The sequence below is a fragment of the Gambusia affinis genome, linkage group LG06, assembly GCF_019740435.1.
Source record: "Gambusia affinis linkage group LG06, SWU_Gaff_1.0, whole genome shotgun sequence".
NCBI classification, from domain to species: Eukaryota; Metazoa; Chordata; class Actinopteri; order Cyprinodontiformes; family Poeciliidae; genus Gambusia; species Gambusia affinis.
This window is the reverse complement of record NC_057873.1, coordinates 7,090,513-7,112,393: the sequence shown is the minus strand read 5'-3', so window position 1 is coordinate 7,112,393 and position 21,881 is coordinate 7,090,513. Positions and strand designations below refer to the sequence as shown.

Sequence of the window (21,881 nt, the reverse complement as noted above, 5' to 3'; positions counted from 1 at the left end):
GATATACGAGATGTTTTCTGGTGGAGCACCAGTCGCATGTTTCACTTCGTCACTAAAAAGTTGGGTCTCTGTTTTTGTTTGTGTGATAATATAACTACCCATTCAAAACTATGCCTAAACAATGCACTCAGATTTGTCTCCTCTCTACTCTGCTGGAGCCTGATAAGCTTCAGGAAATGAGAATTGTTTCCAGTTTCTTTTGGCGGGGAGAGTGAGAGGATGGTGTGAGATTGTCAGCTTTGTTATTTCCCTGCTTCCTAATTGGTATGTTTTATTCTCTTGCAAGCTGTCAGAAACCCTGCAGGTCCAGACTCCCGCGGTGCCCCCAGGGCCATGCCTTCCCCCTCGGCTGGTGGGCAAACCCAAAGCCAGGGAGCTGCAACTGCGCTGGGGTGAGTCATTCCTCTCAAACTTAGCTGTGTGTGGGATGACTTTCTAGCTTCAGTTGATGCAAATGTTCGCCTGCTGACCTGCTTTAAAGTCTTTTACTTTGTCGCTCTTGCATGGTAATGTTTGCTTATCATCTCCATTTTGTTAATCTTCACCAAAACCACTCAGGTCCTCCTCAAGTAGACGGAGGAAGCCCAGTGTCTTACTATAGCGTAGAAATCAGCGGACCGCAATCTGAGGAGAGCAGGGAGGTTTATCAGGGCTCGGAGCTGGATTGTTCTGTGGGAGGGTTGCTTCCCGGCAAGACCTATAGCTTCCGGCTGAAAGCGGCAAACAAGGCCGGGGTGAGAAAGACACACCAAATAACAGAAGGATTACCTGTTCTTTACAGGAGATACCGACTAAATTGTTCTTGTTGCTCTTTCACAAAACAGTTTGGGCCTCTCTCTGAGCGCTATGAGGTCACAACGGGTCCTGGAGCCCCGGAGCAGTGCAAGGCACCTGCGACCACATGCAAATCACCCAGTTGTGTGATTGTGAGTTGGGAGGTGAGTATTGCCCTTGCTGAAAGTATTTCTACCCCTCACAATTTTCATTAGTTTTGGGGGTTTTTCTGTGTGAGAGGGCCAAGATTAATAAGCTGAAAACACCTGGGGTCACAAATGTTTATACTTTTTGTATAACATTTTTAACTTTTTGTGCCTTTTTTTGTTTTATTTTCTCCATTCAGATTTGTATAGAAAACTGATCAGTAAATCTTATTAGTATCAGATAATTCCACAGCTTCAAAATGTTTTGGGTTGTTTGAATTGCAAGATTTGCTCTTGAGTAAAAGCAGATCAGTAATTGTGGCATTAGTTTTTCCAAAATTAAGATGAATTAATTTTGTTAATGATGATACCGTCTGCCTCAATAAACTTGACATGACAATAAATTTAAATTCTACAATACAGGTCGGGGGACATGTCCAAAATTCTTCATGATTTGGAGGAAAACCAGTTTATTTTTTATTTTTTTTGCAAGTAGAAATTTAAGAACGTGGCTTACATTGGTTATTCAGCTTTATATACTCAAGTCAATGTAACTAATTGCCTTCACAAGTTACCAGATTTTTTTCCCAACTGAGTCCATCTGTTTGTAATTCAATCTCAGTAAAAATGCGGCTGTTGTGTGAAGTCAACCTTCCAGCAGGAGAGCAAACCTAAACATACGGATCAAAGCATGTTGGTGTGTCGGAACGTTTAGTTTAAAATCTACAGCTAAATAAAAGGGAGAATCTGTGGAATAGATGTTGACAGATGTTCTTGATCCAATCTGACAAATGGAGAAGAGGTAGAAGCTTTTACATGTTGAAAGCCAGTAGAGATGGGATGTTGCAATAATAAAATTTCAAACTCTATACTGAGAAAATACTCAATGACTTATAGATTTCCACCAACATTTTTTTTTTTTTAGAGAAAACAGGTTCTTTCAAGTTGAGATCAAAAGGCTTTGCTGAATGTGCCTATGTGTAGCAACTTGGGCGAGTATCAGTTTTAATGCAAATGACGAGATGTCTAAGTAATCGACATCTCATCTGGCATTTAACATTCATAGTAGAGAACCACCCGAAAAGAGTCCCAACTGAAATGGCAGCAAAGGGCGGTTTACGCATCACGACTTTGTGTTGGTCGGTCACATAAAAGGATTCCAATTTGCTATACTTGTACTTAAAAACGTCACTTCCATATCCATCATTCGGCGAACATAATAGACAAATTCCATTCAGCTGCACTGTGTAATCAGCGCTCATTGTCACTGTCGTTTGACTTCCAGACCCCCCCTTGCAACGGCGCTCCGGTGACGGAGTTCCGTCTTGAGTGGGGAGCAGCAGAAGGCAGCATGCAGGTGTGTTACAGCGGACCGGGACTCTGTCATGAAATGAAGGGGCTGCTGCCAGCAACCAACTACTTCTGCCGCGTCCAGGTGAGCTTTGATGGACTCTTCAGGTTTTTATTTCTAAGTATGTTTAAATGTTGTCTCGATTTTCTTTTTCTTTCATTTACTGAATGTAAACTATTGTTTGAAAGAACATATTCATGCCCTTGTAGCTCAGAGTGCATAAAAGCACCAGTCTATTTTATGACTAGCATTGTTAAGACTCGGGGAGGGGAAAAAAAGCATTCAGACAATAAAATCAAACTTTGTACCAGACTTATTGAGTGGAAAATATTTGCTGGAGACTTGAATCACCTCTGAACAAGCATTTCAGATTTTAAGTGGGCTGATATGCATTATTTATTTTTCCTTTTAAGTCAAAATATATTGCGTGCATTTCAGTGTTTTGTCCAAACCTGTTGCCAAAATTAAGTCCAAATGACTGCCAGGCCTAAGAAATAAAAGGAGAAAAAAGGGAAAAAAAGAAAATACTTTTTTTTTTTTTTGTGGGGGAGGGGGGTCGGTGGAGGATTAAATGTACTCAGCAATAAACTAAGCTGCAGTACTTTAATTAAACAAGCACTCCAATTGTGTGTTGGAAAGGGATGTGTAAATTATTGTAAATCCAAAACATAAATAGGGTTTTCCCTCATTAAATAGAGGAATCCACTTTGTGAATTTTGAAAGTCCTCCACTTCAAATAGTAGAACATGGTTTTGTCACTTCTGAATAATAAAAGCAGGAGTTAGATCACTTTATTGAAAATAATTTTGACAATTTTGAAAAACTAAGATCTGGGTCCTCCAAAATCTGCTGCATAGTGATGATCCTCAAAATAGAATAATAATAATGTAATAACTCTGTCCTGATTAAATATAAAAACTCTCCATCTGCATCAACCACCTGTGTAAGGGGGAACAAATTTGCAAAATGCAACCGTGGGCCGCATAAATTCAGTCCTTGGGCAACTAATGGCCCCTGGGATCCACTGCTTTAACAGGTGGCTGCATTGTTTTGAATATTCTCAAAGTCATAATACTATAACTAACAAAATAGTTTTTCTTTTTTTAGGATTCCTTCTTATCTGAAATTTTAAAGAATTTTTATACCTAATTCCAGACTTCAGTACATTTCTCATTTAAAAGCCTCTCTAAGCTGTATTTTATTTGTTCTAGTCTTTTCTAGCTTTGCTGCTATTGTTAACTATCAAATATGCCTGTTGTTATGTTTACATTACAACTCCACCTAGTGGTCAATCTTGCGCTCCACTTATGTTTCCCTGAGAGATTACAAAAACTGTCCACTCTTGTTTTGCAGGCCGTAAACGTAGCCGGTGTGGGGCCCTTCAGCGAAGCCGTGCTTTGCCAGACCCCCTGCTCCGTACCAGCAGCTGTCAGTAACATCTATGTGCTGAAGGAGTCTGAGCTGCAGAAGTTTGAATCTTCAGCAGATGAGGACGAAGAAGAGGAAGAGGAGGAAGCGGAATCCCGCCCGCAGGTGGTCTTTTCCCCATCGACCTGCTTGGGGTTTTCCTGGGACCCTCCGTGCGATCACGGCTCCGAGATCACGTCCTACCTGATCGACCTTGGAGAGAGGCAGCCCGTCGTTGTCGGACCAGTAACCAAATACATCATCCAGCATCTGCAGCCCGACACCAGCTACAGGTTGGCGCTGCGGTGAAAAAGTTTCAGATTTCAGGATCAGCTGATTCTCATGAGAGCAGAAACACACCATGCAAAACAAGCATGTTAGTGCAGCATGAAGGACTGTGTGCCAAGGGGGAAAAAACGGGACAAATCGAAGCTGTACATCATTTACTGCCTTTAGTGATGCAGTTGACTATAAAATCTCAAGTGTCTGCAAATAGTGTACAGAATACACACAGTATGCCTCAGTATGTGGGATCAGTTTAGTACTTCACCACCGCCCTGCTTAAAAATAAACATAAAAAAGAAGGAAAGGATGAGAGGAGTACAACAGCTTAAGAGGAAATTGGTTATAAAAGAATATAACCAGTTTAGTGGAATGTTGGATATTTAAAACGAAAAACTACTCAATAGTTATTGATATCATCTGATATGAAATGTCTGCATGGCCCTAGGAAAATGTCCATCACACATCTGCTGCTTTTTTAACCTCTCCAACTACTGTTGCAGGATTTAGCACCGTCTCGATCTCTGTACAAACCAAACTCTCATGAAGCAGGAGTTTTTATCGAATAACAGATAAATCATTTTAAAGTTGTGAAACATCCAAGTGTAAGACTTTTCAGACAGTTTGTGTGTGAGCCAGACGAAGCTCACCCTCGGCTGCCTTTTGATGTTCTCCCCTCTACTTTTTCTCCCTCAGGATTAGAATCCAAGCCCAGAATAGCCTGGGAACGGGGCCCTTCAGTCACACCTTTAAGCTCAAGACGAAGCCTCTGCCGCCACAGCCTCCCCGGCTGGAGTGCACCGCCTTCAGCCACCAGACCCTCAGGCTCAAGTGGGGCGACGGCCCACCCAAATCCGTCACCTCAGACGCCCCCCAGTATCACCTGCAGATGGGGGACAAGAGCGGCAGGTTGGTAGATCAGAGGCTGGATAGGATGGCAATTTAAACCGAAGAATGAGCTGCAGCGCCTTGCAAAAACATTCATCTGTTCATGACTAAGCCTGACACAATAAATCAATTAGTCGCATGATAAATTAAAACAAGCTTGATAATTTCTATTTGCATGATTGTTTGTTTCTCATGTCTCTCTCTCTCTCTCTCTTTCAACCTAAGATGGAATGACAAAAGGCTTCAGTCTGATTCATTGGTCTCAACTAGCTGCTTTTATGCAGGACAGTTTAGAGCCTTTGATAGCCATTTTATTTGTTGTTTACTTATTTTTCATAATTAAAGTCTCTTCCAGTTCCTGCGTTTAATGTTTGCTAGAAATTAAAGTTTATTTATCTTTGAGAGGGTGTACTTGCAATATTATGCCATTATCATTATATTACTTGTAAGTAGTCTCAAATAAATGATATTGTCATTTATCGCAATAACTTGGGGAACAATTTATCGTCCAACAATTTTATTGTGACAGGCCAGTTCTTTAGTCTGTTTGTTGTTCAGTGTTTCTCCATCAATGGAGGAAAATGATCTCAGTCAAAATTTAGAAACTATTTATAGATGCTCTCAAACGCCAGTCTGAGCGGTTTTATTTGTTGCAAGATTTTTATTTATGGGTATCAAAATAAAGAGATTGAATGCAAATGCAGTTTTCAGATTATTTGTTATTCTCTTTCAGTTCAAATGCATGTGCTACTTTTTGTTTTTATATAAAATTGGAATGAAACACCATGAAGTCTTGTTTGAATGTGGTGAAATGTGAAAGAGATGTGGATATTTTAGCAGAGTTCTGTTCTGAATCTATCTTTAGTGATGTATATTTTGCCACATCGCCTGGTTCTCTCCTCTCCTTATTTATGCTTTCCTCATTAAATCCTTTCCTTTCCTCATGCTCCTGTCATTGCAGATTTATCTCCTTGTATAAAGGACCATGCCACACACACAAAGTCCAGAGGCTTAATGAGTCTACCTCTTACACGTTCCGCATCCAGGCCTTTAACGAGGCGGGCGAAGGGCCCTTCTCCAGTGTTTACACATTCACCACCCCACGCTCTCCTCCGCCTCCTGTGAAAGGTACTGTTCAACTTCTTTCTCTTCTTTTCTTCTCATTCTGTTCCACAGACCCGTCCTGCTCACAGCTAATGTGCTCAGCTTTTAACCCCATTTGACCAAAGCTGGGCTTTTTACTCGAAGAAGGGCTGCCAGCCACAGACGTGTCGGCTGTCAACTGGAAAGCGGTTGTTCGGCTTTGTGGTCTGTTCGCTGTCGGACTCTGCAAAGCCTCTTTTGATCCCACAGCGAAGTCAATAATGAGGGTGTAGGCTCTATTGTCAGTGCAGAAGCCCTTTTGTATCTGGCAGTCATGTTTCTGATAGCCTGTGTTCCTCAACACTGTTTGTGAAGTCCACTTTCAGAGTAAAGAGGGTTCAGAGTAGGATTTTTACTAACGTGTTCACTTATAGTTAACTGTTTTGAGATCAAAAAGGCACTTTAACTGTTTAGTTAGAGGCTTAAAATGCCCCCTTCCTGTTGAGGAGTAAGCTATAGCTGTGGACCTCTTAAGTCAGAAGAAGCTGGATGTGTTTCTTAATCTTTATTTATAATTACATTGTTTAGAACAGGGGTCTCAAACTCTAGGCCTCGAGGGCCGCAGTCCTGGAAGTTTTAGATGTGCCTCTGCTGCACCACACCTGAATAGAATAATTAAGGCTCTGGAGAACTGGTCTACACAAGGTGGAGGTAATTAAGCCATTTCATTCCAGCGTTTTTGTACCTGTGGCACATCTAAAAACTGCAGGACTGCGGCCCTCGAGGCCTGGAGTTTGAGACCCCTGGTTTAGAACAACCTGACTATCATAATTAAATGCTGCAATCAGAGTTATACAGCTGATTTCCGGTCATTGATTTTTGTAAAACTCAGACCTGCTGTGAGGTTCCACTTTATCTCATATTGAACAAAAATCACTGAACACATTATATATGTTGTCCGCATTTTAGTTGAATTGAAAATGTACTAGTAAGGGATGCACGATATATCAGCTCATATTATTCTTTTTCTGTTTTGCATACTGTGTCGCTCCAATAAATATAATGGGCCCTCTGTCAACAAGCGGTATTTATTTCCACCTTGTTGCCATTTGTTTCTGAAGGAGGTGGGCAGGAGGCTCATGTGACAGTGATGCAGTTAAAGAATTTTAACCGAATCACTGTTGAAATCAACGGTGTGGTTGCTTTCTTCCAATGTGTTGAACAGGTAGTGAAATAGAATATTTTTATTGGATACAGATATTACATTACCACCTCTATTCTTTATAGCTGGAAACATACATTCTTTGTGGAAAGCTGCACTTGTTCTATAACCTAAAAGTCTAAACATTTCAGTTCTAAATTCAGGTATCGTAAAAATTCTTGCATTCAGAATATTTTAATCATGCCTTTGTGTTTTTATTAAGAGGGTTTCCTTCTTGCACACTCTCCGTGTGCAAGTTAAATTTATCCAGTTTGCTACATGTTACTGTTTTTGAAGGCTTCTTTTAGCATCTTGCAGTCTATTGAGGTGAATGAGCTAGATTACCAGATCTGAGTATTTTAACAGATTTGAGTCTCTTAAACTCGCAGCTTTTGTTTTCATTTGGCTGATTTTTTTGTGTTATAAAAAGACAATATTCCCATTTTTTGAAGTGAAATAACCTGCCAGCAGAACCAGTACATTTTATCAATATTTATGAATTATTGGCTTAAAACAAGCTCAAATTTCTTGCTCAAAGTTACTTGCAAGTTTTATTTCAAGTGTGCTAGCATATTTGTGCTAAAATCTAGATATAATACTAAGATTTTAGGCTTTCGCAGTGTGCGTTTTTTTTTACTGTGGTATGATGTCAGAGTTTTGGGGAATGTTCACTGCATTATTCCTCTTTGCTACATTGACATGCGTCTTCCTGTTTTCCCACTTTCAGCCCCTAAAGTGGAGCGTCTCGACGAAAACTCCTGCGAAGTCACATGGGAGGCCCTGCCGCTCATGAAGGGGGACCCGGTCATCTACAGCCTGCAGAGCATGATGGGAAATTCAGAGTTCAAACAGGTACCAGTACCTTCCTCACCTCATCCTTCTCCCATTAACTTCAGCGGACCCATCGTTCTTCAGAGAGGCGGTTTGGTGCAGATCAGGATGCAGATGGGTTCTGGGCCGTGTTGTTGTCACTGCGGTGCTGCAGCACTCTGTATTGTCACTGCCGGATTTAAATTGCCCATTATGCAAAGGTCATTGATCCATGAGGCATCCCAGGTGTCTCGCCCCTGCCAAGCACATTCATCCCTCATGATGGCCTGCAGCCATGTTAACGTGGAATGATGGCCGCTGCAGGGCTATGCTAATGTGGCCTCACATGCCGGCAATTGAATCAGAAAGCTGAATGATGCGACTTCTGAATTATGTCTTCATTGTTTTATTCTTATTGTCGCTCTCATTGGGGTTAAACATCTGATTTTAAGAGGAGACATTCTTGAAGCAGAGTTCTACTGGAAGGATGTCGTGTAAACCAGCCATGAATTAATTGGATTAATCGCGTTTTGAAATGATCTTCAGCTAATTTAGTAATCGATTAATTATAAACTGGAGAATGCAGACATTAAAAGGCCCTTTGCTGAAAGATCAACATAGTCTGACCAGTAATTAAGCTAAAACTGTCTAAAAAAGTATATTAATTTTGCAATTCAGTTGTTTTCATTTTATTGGTGGTTTTCTCTGTGAAGAAAATTTGAGGATGCGTTCAGATCCGACTCAGAAAGGCGGTTGGCAAACATCTAAAAGCAGATGGCTTCATGATATCACCAAAAATATGAATCAGAATCCGTTCTGGTCTTTAAGTGGTCAGTCATAGCTAAAAATAAAAATCCAGCTTGTGGGAAGCAGTTGGGTGAGTAATTATCTCACAATCACTTTTAAAAGTATTGATTGAAAATGTTCCCCTCTTTGGATTTTGTTCTAGGCTTCAACTCTGCTGCTCTGACACACAAATATGTCGTGATGTAAATCAGTTGTAACCCTACTGGCTGTCTGCTTCTCTTATCAATACTCTGACTGGCATGTCAGTTTTGGAGAAAACTTTAAAATCAAATAAAATTTTATTTGTATAGCACATTTCAGCAGCAAGGCATTTCAAAGTGCTTTACATCAAATCAAACACAGAAACACAATGCAACATAGAATCAACAATCAAAATATTACATTAAGTCAAGTTCCATCATTAAATTTGTAATTGATTTTGTTTGTAATACAATCCGAAACAGGTGGGTTTTTAGTTAAGATAAAAGTAAGTAGGACTAAAACATCCAGCAACTTTTTCCATATACCCACAAAGTTAGGAAACTACAACCAAAAACAACTGCCACATTCTTTCATTAAAATATTACATATCTAATTTATGGATCAAAGAAATTCACATCAAAAACTATTTTGCGTTTTTAGTTGGAACACGTTAATTATAGCCTCTGAGTACTTCCAACTTTGAGATTCTCTGCAACAACTCTGTGAAGAAAATTGTATAATGAGTTACAACAACATTCAATTTCCCTCTGGGATGAATTATTTATGTGATTTTCTTTTCCCTTCCAAAGACTTTTAAAGGTTCTGCCACATCCTTCCACGTCCAGAACCTGCAGTCCAGCAGTGACTACCGTTTCCGCGTGTGCGCCATCCGGCAGTGCCAGGACGCCACGGAGCTGAGCGGCCCTTACAGCCCCACCGTGACCCTCTCTCAGCAGCGCAACGACACGGCGCCTGGCGGCGGCACGGCGGGCCCCGGCTCCCGGACCGGGACAGAGTCCATCAGAACCAGACAGAGCCTCACGGACGAGCAGTGCGCCTTCCTCCTCCTCATGGTTTTCGCCGTAATCGCCATCCTCATCGCTTTTGTCATCCAGTACTTTGTCATTAAGTGAGGAGTCAGCGCCGCCCGGCTGCAGGATTATAGCTTTATTCTCCCCCTCCTCCCCTCCATCTCTCTGTTGTTTTGTGTTCTCTGTTTTGTACTTTAACTGTTTTCCGGTTTGGACGGCATAATCACATTATCCGAAACGGGGTGCAGCAGCAGGATGTGTGTTTATAAATGGAGGATGTAACATCTCATTTGGCACCTGTGATTCCTTTCAGACTCTCCTGACTCCGTCACCCTGTCCCAAAGTTGTGGTTTCAGCTCAGATTTCTAATCTATAGCGATCGGCCGAACTCTGAAAGCATATTGGTTCATTTCGGGGGAAGACGGCGCGTTTATTAAATGTATAGAAACTGTCCATATTTATATTTCCATTTCTGTGTCCAGTATGAAGCTGTTTTTTGATAGATGTGTTCCAAAAAAAATAGTTTGTAGGTTCTGTCTTTAGCCGACGTGCTTTTTGACTGTGGGACCTGAATGGCCAGTGTTTGCACAGTGAGGTGTGTGTGCGTGTGTGTTCTCTATGTAGTTTGTGCCACAGCTCAGACGGCTGGGAGGGCTTCACGCCCAGATGAAGGAACCTAACTCCACACCCCACTCTACCCCATGCGGGAGTCACAGAAAATCTCTTTCACATTACAGAGCGTTCATTTAGCACTTTTCAATTTTCTCAAGTTCAGAATGTTCAAGGATGCAAAAACGACTGGAGAAATGTTCGTATATTTTTGTACAGCGAGGACACGAGGCTCGGAGGGTTTGTGGAGGAGAAAAAAAACAACAATCAAATCGTAAAGTTAAACAACAAAAACCAAACTAACAGTGAATTCTAATTATTTTTACTATCATATAGTTATACTGTAGCTTGTTTTACAATCATGCAGCTGCTTTTCTCTTAAATATTGTCGTTCAGCACAAAAAATGTACGCTTTCTCATATGTTTTACTTTTTTTTCTCTTTGGTAATTGATTTTTTGCACATTAGTGGAAGAAAATCTTGACTGACTGCATTTGTTTTTGGTCTTGTGATGCATTTTATAGAGCACACTTTGAGATTGTGCAAGCCCTACTTGTGTTTTGGGTGTTTTAAAAGTCCTAGTATCGCATAACGTGTCACTGAAACAGCTCATCTATAAGCAGGAATAAAAAGAAGAAAAAAAAATCTGTAATCCAGTTGTTTCAGAGGCCTTAATTGGAGAGGGGGGGCAAAAAACAGTATAATTTTTTTTCTTAATTTTCTCAAGTTTTGATGTTCTCCTTTTTAGTGCTAGAAAACACTAAAATGTGTTTTATTTCCTTTTATTTTTCAGCATTCATTAGGAGTTAGTTAACATGTAATCCTGAGAAAAATGAAAAGTAGTTCTTTATATTTAGATTTTTTTTTTTTGTTCCTTTTTTCGGTTCATACATGTGTGAAGTATATTTTTTTATAATATTGAAGTAATATATGTTAATACTCTCCACAGAAGATTAAAACAATCCTGAGTAGTCACAAATCATGGAACGCAAGTGATGGATACATAAATGTGTTATAATGCAAATCTAAAATTTGCCTTTTCTCTGTACGTTGAGTATTTGTAACAGATTGCTGACACTGAGTCGTCTTCAGTGGTGATCTGGCTGTAAGGTCTAGTGTTGTTTAGCAGATCTCCGCTGCTGCCGCTGTAAAAGAAAAAAAATAAATAATAATAGAAATGAAACGCAGGTACCTTGCAAAACATTCTGAGTAATTACATGATTTGGTCTTTCAGACATTCTGACGTCTTTTCTTTGTCACTGAAATGATTCAAATTCCTATTTTTGATAGCGATTGCAAAGTGTGCCATTTTAACACCTCTTCACCGTTGGGCTTGCTGCCTTTTGGCTGGAGAGATTTAAAAAAGTAAAAAAAAATAATAAAAAAAATCAGTAAAATATGCACAAAAATAAAAGACCATTTTTATGTAATTTTAATGTTTGCAGTTACCTCATACACCGTACATTCCAAAAAGATTTGTTATACTATACATACTACCAGACATATCACTTTACAATGTTCGTTATGGGAAAAATGTATAATCATAGATATGTATCTATAGTGTATCTGTATAGCCATGATATCTACAAAGGATCCATGCACAATAAAAGATTTATAATTCTTCATCATGGTTGAAGTTTGAGCGCCTCTCTTTGGTTTCCTTTTGCTTCTAAACAAAAACACCTGAAATATGTTCGCAGGGTTCAGTTTTATGTCAGTATTTATTAGTCCACGTAGCTTCGTTGTCTCGTTTTCAAAGATTTAGAGGGTATTATGTATTTTCCAGGCACAATCAATTAAATGCATAGCTCATATGTTGGACTGTTTCAGCTGTTTTATGGCATTACAGTAAGTAAAAAGAAAACGCAACCCAATCATGTTTCTTGGTTTTGTATATAATTCATTTGCCATTTCTGTGGTTTACCTAATTTCTTACGCTGTTTTTCATTCTTACAGTATAATTGTTTGAACATAAATAATGACAATAAATAACGTTGATGCACCTCTCTTTGATATTAGATGTCTCAAATCAAGGAACTACACCTGAAAGTATTTTAAAAATAATCCTGAACCACTGAGCGAAGCGCTCTGTCAGCTCCTCAGAGGTCTTCAGAGTTCATCCTGAAGACGCTGATAAAGATGCAGCAGCTCCTTCTCTCAGCCCGAACACGCCCTAATGGTGCAACCGCAGCCTCCGTGATGGATGAGGGTGAAAGTGGGCTCGCTTCTTGCTCCCTCTGCATTGTTCTCAGCATTGGCTCAGGATGAGAGACGAATTGGAAACTCCTAAAAGAAAACACGGCAATTTTCTCCTGTTGTGTTGCTTTGACGTGAGCAAACGGCAACAGAGCGGGCAAGAGGAGAGGGCGCCTGCTGACCCTCCGAGGTTTGAGTAGTTCATCTTGAGACGGGTTACTTCAGTTCACGCAATAAACTCTGAAGTCTGTGTCTCTTGCTGCAAAGGTTTGTTTATTGGGAAAAGCTCTGACTCAACAGAAGACAGCGGTCTTCAGTGACTGATGCTGCTGCGGACATAAAAACAAAAGAAACTTGTTGATCTGGAACTAAAAATGCATCCCTGCTTGTTGCATCAGCCTGAGCAGCCAGTTTCTTTACAGAATCCTCTCCTACAATAATAATAAAATAAAAAAAAACATGCAGATTTAAAGGAATATTTCAAAACGGAAACTTGATATTGAATTGGACACTTATTTGTTAAAAACGCTCAAATTTATTATATAAACATAAAAATAATCTTTATATATAAATTGTACACATTCAACACCAACTCCAACTGCTTCTTTTTAATATATACATTGTATTTTCTATTTCTAATTTAAAGCAGGAAAATTATCAATAGTTTGTATTCCAGTTTGTTCCTGAATCTTGTATTGATTTATCAATACTTTGTATTATTTAATTCCATAGTGCCAGTTTTCCCTATGACCCTTTTATGCTGAGTTTGCTCTCATCACTAATTCACTCTTCACCTCAATATCAGTTAATTAATCAGACACAAATGGGTTTGCACTGATTATAACAGAAAGGCTTTAAAATAATTATTTATACATGTATATACATATGTATATGTTGGAAGTCAACGACTAAAATATGTATCTTGATATACTTAATATGTAAGGATGTCTAAAACAAATTGGAAACTGTAGATGAATTTATAATATCGTCACAATTAAAACTTATTTTTATTTAGGATAATTTATCTGATTATTTCATGTAGAGGAGAGCATTCATAATGGGGGCCTGGGGCTGCTGTATTACCTTAAAATCCCTCTTTGCCCTCATGCGTCCTGTCAGCATTTGATTATGATCATTACTCATGCACACACACACACACACATCCACACGCACACGCCAGGCAACCCCCACCACACACGCACACACACACTGATGTTCCGTGACTCCTCAGGGTGTTGCACAGGAGGCGCCGCTTTCATTATCTCTCCGTGTGCCGTAATAGGACTCTGAGCATTAAGGCGGACGCTGCCACTTCATGTGAACACCCCTCAGCTGCTGCTGCTCCTGAACGCCACACGGAGACCAGGAAAAGTTAGGAGGGTCGGAACAACTCACTTTTTCAGGTAAAGACAACAACAAATATTCATTCTTTAGACTTTTAGGATTTATTTACTTATTTACTACAACAATTTATATCACATTTATTGCTTTTGCATGTCGTAGTCATTTTTTATTTCACCTATGATTTATTCCCTGCTGCATTGAACTGTCATTTGTTGAAAAAATATCTGATATTTAAGTTATCAGTCTGAGTACAAAGTTAGTTCAGTGTGTATAAAAGTTCAGTACAATCAGTGAAAGACAAAATAATTTAAGATTAAATGTCTGAATCAAAACTAAGAGGTCCATGCAGCGGCAGGTCTCAACAAATTAGATTTTTACCAAGAATTTTATTCAAAAGCAAAACTCATGCATTATTAAAAAAATCAAACTGATTCAGATTCTTCCAATATAAAAGCTGAATTCATTTAAATTCAGAAGACTAATAATAAAATTTTTGCAATACAAAAGTCTTATCCCTGGAAAGAAACTTTTTAAACTGCTTTGAATAATTAACTGAGCTGAGCAGTCAAATGTTTTCTTTTATGTTTACTGATGATTTTAACAATGTCACTTGACAAATGAAATGTCTCTTACTGTTTTTTTTCTTACAATTCTTGACTATTTGATGTAGTTATGATATTTTTATGATGTAAAGCACCTTGAACTGCTTGGTTGCTGAAATGTGCTAAACAAATAAACTTGACTTAAAACAAAGCCCTTGTTTGGTTTTCTGATCATTTTTCGTTCTCACCACTGTAGCGCCCAGATTTCCCAGTGTGCCGTTCACCATTCAGTGGGACTGTTGTACCCTGGGCCCGACCTCCAGTTGACCTTCATGCTGGTGCAGCGGAGGCCATGGACCAGTACAACACAGACGATCACCACTACAAGGGCTCCCTGTTCCCCACCTCCACCCTCATCCCTGTTACAGTCATCTGCATCCTCGTCTTCATCATCGGAGTGACCGGCAACACCATGACCATCCTCATCATCCAGCACTTCAAGGACATGAAGACCACCACCAACCTGTACCTGTCCAGCATGGCAGTGTCTGACCTTATCATCTTCCTCTGCCTGCCCTTTGACCTCTACCGGCTGTGGAAATACGTGCCGTGGGTTTTCGGGGAGGCGGTGTGTCGCTTCTACCACTACATCTTTGAGGGCTGCACCTCGGCCACCATCCTCCACATCACCGCGCTGAGCATCGAGCGCTACCTGGCCATCAGCTTCCCGCTCCGGAGCAAAGTCATGGTGACCCGGCGCCGGGTCCAGTACATCATCCTCGCCCTGTGGGGCTTCGCCCTGGTCTCTGCAGCCCCCACGCTCTTTCTGGTGGGGGTGGAGTACGATAACGACACACACCCCGACTACGACAAGGGTCAGTGTAAGCACACCAGCTACGCCATCAGCTCCGGACAGCTGCACATCATGCTGTGGGTGTCCACCACCTACTTCTTCTGCCCGATGCTCTGCCTCATCTTCCTCTACGGCTCCATCGGCTGCAAGCTGTGGAAGAGCAAAAACGACATGCAGGGGCCCTGCACTCTGGCCCGGGAGAGATCCCACAGACAAACAGTCAAGATCCTGGGTGAGTGAGGCGACGGCAGGGGAGTTTTTAGTGAAACTTAACACTGCAGCAGGAGTTAATCAACCATGTTGAGCTCAATTTTTAAAAGTGACTCAGTGGAAACGTCCCAGAAAGCTTAACTGCTTTACTCGAAGGGACACACGCAATCAGTGAAATGGGAGAGAAAAAAGAGAAATTCACAGGGTTCCTCCACAGTCGCTAACAAATGAACCGTTAGTTTAGATGAGGAGAAAAAATGAGAGGGAAAACAGAGAAAATATTTCATTTTGTTCATCCGTTTCTCTACGCATCCATCCATCATTGATTCAAGTTTGTGTTCCTTACTTGAGTTTTGTTTTTTTCCACCTTCCACATCTGAAGTCACATCACCCATTGATATGTTTGCAAACTTCAGCAGAGGTTTAGTGTATAGTTGTTCATTAACTATTGGTTAACTACCTTCTAAAAACTAAAATCAATATTATATGAGTCATTTTCCTCAGTCATAGTTCAAAAATGTTCTGATTTAACACAATGAAATTGAATGAACATGGATGAAAACAAGTCAAATTGTTGCATTTACTAATTTTATAGTTTAGCTGTTTTTTCTTTCTTTTTTGTACAAGTATCAGATAAATAAATTAAGAGAATAACCTTATAGATACAAAAGAACTTACAGTCGATTTTTCAAACCTCCACAGTTTCTCACTAATTAAACAAAAGGTAATCCTCGCAATGTCTGCACAAAAGATTTGTTTCCACACCGTTTCACCAAAAGAAAATAAGTCGTCCTTATTTCCTGCTTTTCATCCCCTGAAACTAAAACAAACAGATTTTGGTAATGACAACGTTCTAATCTTGCCTTTATAGGGGAGAGGCTTTTAAAGCTGAAATCCACCTGTTTGCACAGTCAGTTTGCCTTTCAGCGTGGCTGAAGCAGTAAAAATGCCAGCCTGACAGACTGGAATCCAGGACTTCTGGTTTTCTGCTCCATCAGGAGCATTATCCAGCGGGGCTTCATGCACCACCACGTTGCACTCTTTGGCTCCTGACTTGATGAAGAGAGAGAGCTGGTGCCATGTGCTCTCTTGTTGATATGATCTGGTTAATTAGTCGATTTAGTCTCAGGCTAATCATGTCCTGCCGCTGCACATGCTGATTATCTTAATTTGAAAATCTGGAACATTGCGCGGGATGTGAAAGAGCGTGACCATATCAGAGCGCTATTTCCAAATGTGTCATCAGAATGCATCCATTATAATATTACTGCAGTTCTGGTAGCTTTTATTTTAATCCGTGTTCTTCTGTCATAACTCTGGCATCCACTCGCTCTGCACCGACTGTTGTTTTTAAGTAATTAGGTCAGACACACCTCCCTTTAATTACAAGACTGACATTTACTGTCCTGACAGAAATTAGTGCCTCCATTAGAAACTGATGAAGGTTTTATCTGCAGGGGCTTCTTGATCAATACTGGTGACTCAGTGATTAGCTCCCACATCATTCACTGCGTTCTTTGCTGGATTTATGGCGATTATTCTCCCTGCTAGACATTTATCCTCTAGCTGACTCCTTTAGTTCCATTTTTCATGAAAAATAAATAGTGTTATTGTTGAAGTTGGCTGCATGCTGCTGCATTGCTCACAAAAGCATACATACGCCTTGAATTTCTTTTTACATATTCTTTATTTTTATCTGGTCTTATGTGATGAATCAACACAATCTGTGGAGAGAAGGAGCTTTTTTTTTGCTTTGCTTTTCTCAATTAATAATCTTAATCCATCTGGGTGTATGTTTATAGTCACTAAATAAAAACATTCCCACAGCTTGATCCTGCCACCACAATCTTTTACTTGTGATGATGTGTTGAAGACAGAGTGTCTGAAAGAGTAGGAGCTCCTTAAAGAGACAGAGGCCAATTTCAAGGTGCCAAATTCTGAGGTCAAATTTATTTTATGCCTAAAAAACAGCATTTTTATAACTGAAGGCAACATAGCTACATGTGCTGACAATCGTGTCGGATTCTGTTGAGTGCTGTTGTTTGATAGCTTGTGTCACAGAGTAGAAAAAAGCTACCAGACAAATCGTTCTGTCTCCTCCAAGAGGAAGGTGGTGGAGACCCAACTGCACTTAATGGCTTTTTAAGTTAGTTAAAACCATCTGACTTGTTTCCAAACTTAATTTATTTTATTCTGTGTTTTGCTTTGGTTCCTTTATGGTCAAGTACTGTAACCTTTTGCAGTAAAACAAACACTTGCTGACTGATTTTGCTTCTTGTTCTGATCTATTCCATCTTCTGCCTTTCAGTGGTGGTGGTGCTGGCCTTCATCATCTGCTGGCTGCCTTACCACATCGGCAGAAACCTCTTCGCCCAGGTGGACGACTACGAGACGGCCATGCTCAGCCAGAACTTCAACATGGCCTCCATGGTTCTCTGCTACCTCAGCGCCTCCATCAACCCGGTCGTCTACAACCTCATGTCCCGGAAGTACCGGGCCGCAGCCAAGCGCCTCTTCCTGCTGCACCAGCGGCCCCGGCAGGCCGGCCGCAGCCAGAGGCAGCTCTGTATGATCGATCACATCTCCACGCTGAATGAAAGCCTCACCGGGGTCTGATCTTCTCTACGGTTCAGGGTTCAAGATCAAAAGAGGATTCTCAGTGAGGATGTGCAGAAAACGGAGAGAGGGGAAACAGGGCTCTTCAATGCAAAAAAAAAAAAATAAAATGTTACTTCTTAATGGCCTTCTGATTACTATAATCGCCTATAATGTCACATTATAGTTTTTGATATACCTTTATGCAGTCACTGTTCAGTATTATTTACATCTGATATATATCTGTAAATTCAGCTCACTTATTTCCGTTGTTTTTGGATTACATTAGAGTTGTAAGACTGGTTGTTATTAGGTGGAATATATGACTGTTTATGTGTCATTTATACATGTTGGTGTATAGCTAGGTTTTCTGTAATGTACAGTGAGTTAATTATGTTGGTGAATTGTTCCGCCTTTTCATATTTTGTCAGGCTACAACCACAAACTTCAATGTATTTTCAGGATTTTAGGTTCCTTTTGCACCTTCACACTCAAGTTTCCGCTCATTCTTCTCTGCAAGATAGTTCAAGCTCTGTACAATTCAGATCAATATTTATGTGTTTAACTAGGCCATTGTAACAAGTGAATATGCCTTAATGTAAATCTCTGCATTCTAGCTTTAATTGCATATTTTTGGATTATTTTACTGGAAATCTCAAATCTTTTACAGTAATATGGGGTTTATGTCCATCTCCACATTATGATGCTGCCACTGCCATGTTAGCTCATGAGTATGGTCAAGTGCAATGTTAGTATTCAACCACACAAAGTATTTTAAATATAGGCCAAACTTTAAATGGAATTTTTTTTTTTTTTTTTTTTGCAAAAATCTTCTCTTTCTTGTTTTCAGTTTCAGTCTCAATTAGACTGGATGGAGAAAAGTATTCCCACAGCATGATGCCACCACCACCGTGTGTCACTGTGAGAAAACATGGTGGTGTCAGTGCAGGATTAGATGCAACATGCAGGGATTTTCATTTTCATTTCTCTTTCACAGAGGCCAGACATGTTTAGTGTCGACAGAATCTGCTACTTTAAATAGCCTTTTCTTTTTTATTTGGATGATGGGTTGAGCCGTCAACAATGACTTTATCTTTGTTCCTTAGTCTTCATGATGCTGTTTTGTTTTTTGGTTTTTTATTTCTCAAATGGTGCTCTGAAAAATTGACACCCTCACAAATGGCCTCTGATGGCAACTGTTTGCATTTTATTTAGGAGTAAAGAAGAGTGAAGAAGGTTAAATACAAAAGCACACCACACTTTTCAGATTTTTATAGGTGAAAAATGTTTAAAATCATTTAAAATCTGCCCTCATCTTTACAGTTATGTATCACTTTAGCTGGTCTAGCGCAGCAAAAGTGCTAGACTGGGGGGGGGTTGAATACTTTTACAATTCACTGGAGGACAAAAACATTTTTAACCATTCTGTTTGTTTGAGATTTATAGGAAAGAAAACAACAAAATAAAGCTACCAACAGTTTTTTAATAGTGTGAACTTGAACATGAGCGTGTGTATGTGTGTATGTGTGTGGAAACATTGAATATAAACTTAATAAAAGCATTTTAAAGTCAAAATGGGGCACCTTTGGTCTGTGAATGTGAGCTTGTGTGTGAGACGCTGGTGCCACCTGAGCCCAGAGGTCTGAGGCCTGCGTACGTGTCGGCTGTCGTATGTAATCTGTCACAGCTATTATATTAAATGTTCTCTGGGTTGCATGTATGCCTCCAGCCAACGTCCCTGCATCACCATATTCAAAGTAACAGCTGCCCTCAGTGCTTTTCAAAGAGAACCACAGAGGCTTAGAAAGACTTTCTTTCTCCACAGCTTGAGTCATCCCATCACTTTGAACAATTTATATATTGAATTAGAAGTTGTGGTCCTTTGTGTCTCATCTGCTCCTGATAGAAGTGCAATGTTTGAATTACGTGTTCCATCCTGAAAAAGGAAAGAAATTCTCACATAGAACAACCTTGAACTTTCTTTGTCGACGTCCCGGCTGTCATGCGTCTTGTTTTTTTTTTTTGTGAGGAGCTGTCAGCATTTTGCCGATGAATCATCAGGCCTTGGTTTGCACAAATACAAAGAGACGCAGTCGCTCTGGGCTGACTCATCCACTTTTTTTTGTTGTTTTTTTTTAAACAGAGTAATTCAGCTCTTTGCCAGAGAAGCTAAAGGAGCTTGTTAAAGCTCATATCTCACAGCAGACTAACCTGACATCACCCAGGGGAAAGATCAACAAGCAGTACGACCCTTCTCTGGGTTCTTTGCTCTTTCTTCTTTTTTTTTCCCAGATAATGAAGAGCTGCTACAAGTGGTTTGTTGATATACCTGCCCTGGAGCCTTCCAAAATCATTTAAGTTTATGGAGCTTTCATTTCAAATTCATAACTTATCTAAAAAAAAAAAAACTAAAAAAAAAAAAAAGTAGTCCTAATTTACCCACTGCAGGCGATGCTGTTCAATTTTACACACAGAATTTTGAAACACTGTTGGACAAAAGTAATTCAAATTTAAAAACTCTTCATTGATTCCAAAGGGAAGGGAAATCTGTGGGGTAATGTTGAATTTTTCAGCAGGACAAGGACCCAAGGCGCTTTGCATTTCTTAATCCAACGTGCCATTAAAATTATATTAACACAGATATTTTTATTTTAAAAAATATGTGTAAGCACAATTACATCTTTGTTGAGTTATTAACTAATAACTCAATTTTTAAGGTCTAGAAAGACTTTTAAACTCCATGGAAACAACTTGGATGCTCTGCTGTCTAGAAACAAGGTTTAAGGCAATGATTAACTTAATGAGCAAGGACTGAAAGGGGGAAAAAAAATCCTAATTTCTGCTCTTGAACATGGTGCAGGATCTGTGATTCTGTAGGCCTGTTTCACTTCCAAAAGTCTGGTGAAAATTGTTAGTTTTTTGTTGTTTTTTTTGTTGTTTTTTTTGTAAATTAACAATAATACATCAACCCCAATGCTGATTTTATTAACATAAACAAACTTCAAGAAATTTTAGATTTTAAATAAAATTTATAGAATACTAGTAAAATGACTTCCAGAGCTGGTCCTCCACAATAAAACCTGAATAATAAATTTTGAAATATGATGGCTCAACAGGCCTCCATAGTTATTTTCCTTTCTTTTCTTACAGTGTCGTTATATTTCCCACCACCAGAGGGCGGCAACGTCTTGTGCCAGTTACATAAAAACGCAGCAGTAATCAGGGATTTTAAATCTTAAAAAAGACAGTCAGATGTAAAGTAAAACAACGAGCTTTTATTGAAACAAAATACACAAATTTCTTTACAAATAAATACATTTTAATCTATAAAATAAATATTTTTAATCTATCCCTTTAAGACATTTTTATCAGTTTCTCCTTCCAGTTTACTTCCGCAAATTATGATGAGCACATACTGTTTTCCTGTTTTGCTCCGTCAACCTTGAGCGTGACTGGGTGAAGCTGAAGAAAAATCGAGAACAGCACTCAGTACTACAGAACCTGGACTTTACTGTTACTGTTTTTTATTATTATTATTTCATTCGGCTCCATGCTGTTGTCTCCTTTTCGCATTCCTTTTCTCTATTTCAAAAGGTTTTCCCACCACAAAATGACTGTGAGGTTATTCATCTCAAACCTGTGAACTCTGCAACAAGAGGATGAGTAAAGAAAAAGCTGAAATTTTCAACTTTAAACAAGAAGCACTCTCTGTAGCTTCTTTTCCTGACTTTTCTCATTATTTTTAAACTATAAATAAGAGTGAAACTCATAGTTGTACAATTTTATTAGCAG

At 39.6% G+C, this 21,881-nt stretch overlaps 2 protein-coding genes across 5 annotated transcripts in view; both read left to right on the top strand.

Moving 5' to 3' along the window:
• fndc3a (fibronectin type III domain containing 3A) overlaps window positions 1-11,979 on the top strand; it is a 56,139-nt gene extending 44,160 nt beyond the window's left edge. For all 4 annotated transcript variants that reach the window (XM_044119669.1, XM_044119670.1, XM_044119671.1 and 1 more), the window contains 9 exons: window positions 287-392; window positions 559-734; window positions 825-938; window positions 2,206-2,355; window positions 3,625-3,971; window positions 4,657-4,869; window positions 5,810-5,976; window positions 7,860-7,984; window positions 9,520-11,979. In XM_044119669.1, coding sequence (XP_043975604.1) covers window positions 287-392; window positions 559-734; window positions 825-938; window positions 2,206-2,355; window positions 3,625-3,971; window positions 4,657-4,869; window positions 5,810-5,976; window positions 7,860-7,984; window positions 9,520-9,843 — 1,722 coding nt within the window. In that variant the 3' untranslated portion in view covers window positions 9,844-11,979. The remainder of the gene's footprint in view (window positions 1-286; window positions 393-558; window positions 735-824; window positions 939-2,205; window positions 2,356-3,624; window positions 3,972-4,656; window positions 4,870-5,809; window positions 5,977-7,859; window positions 7,985-9,519) is intronic.
• A 1,882-nt stretch (window positions 11,980-13,861) lies between these two features.
• mlnr (motilin receptor) lies at window positions 13,862-19,481 on the top strand. Its single transcript, XM_044119668.1, has 3 exons — window positions 13,862-13,948; window positions 14,688-15,516; window positions 17,803-19,481. The coding sequence occupies exons 2-3, from the start codon at window positions 14,784-14,786 to the stop codon at window positions 18,108-18,110; spliced, it is 1,041 nt and encodes a 346-aa protein (XP_043975603.1). The 5' UTR covers window positions 13,862-13,948; window positions 14,688-14,783; the 3' UTR covers window positions 18,111-19,481.
• Window positions 19,482-21,881: the final 2,400 nt, after the last annotated feature.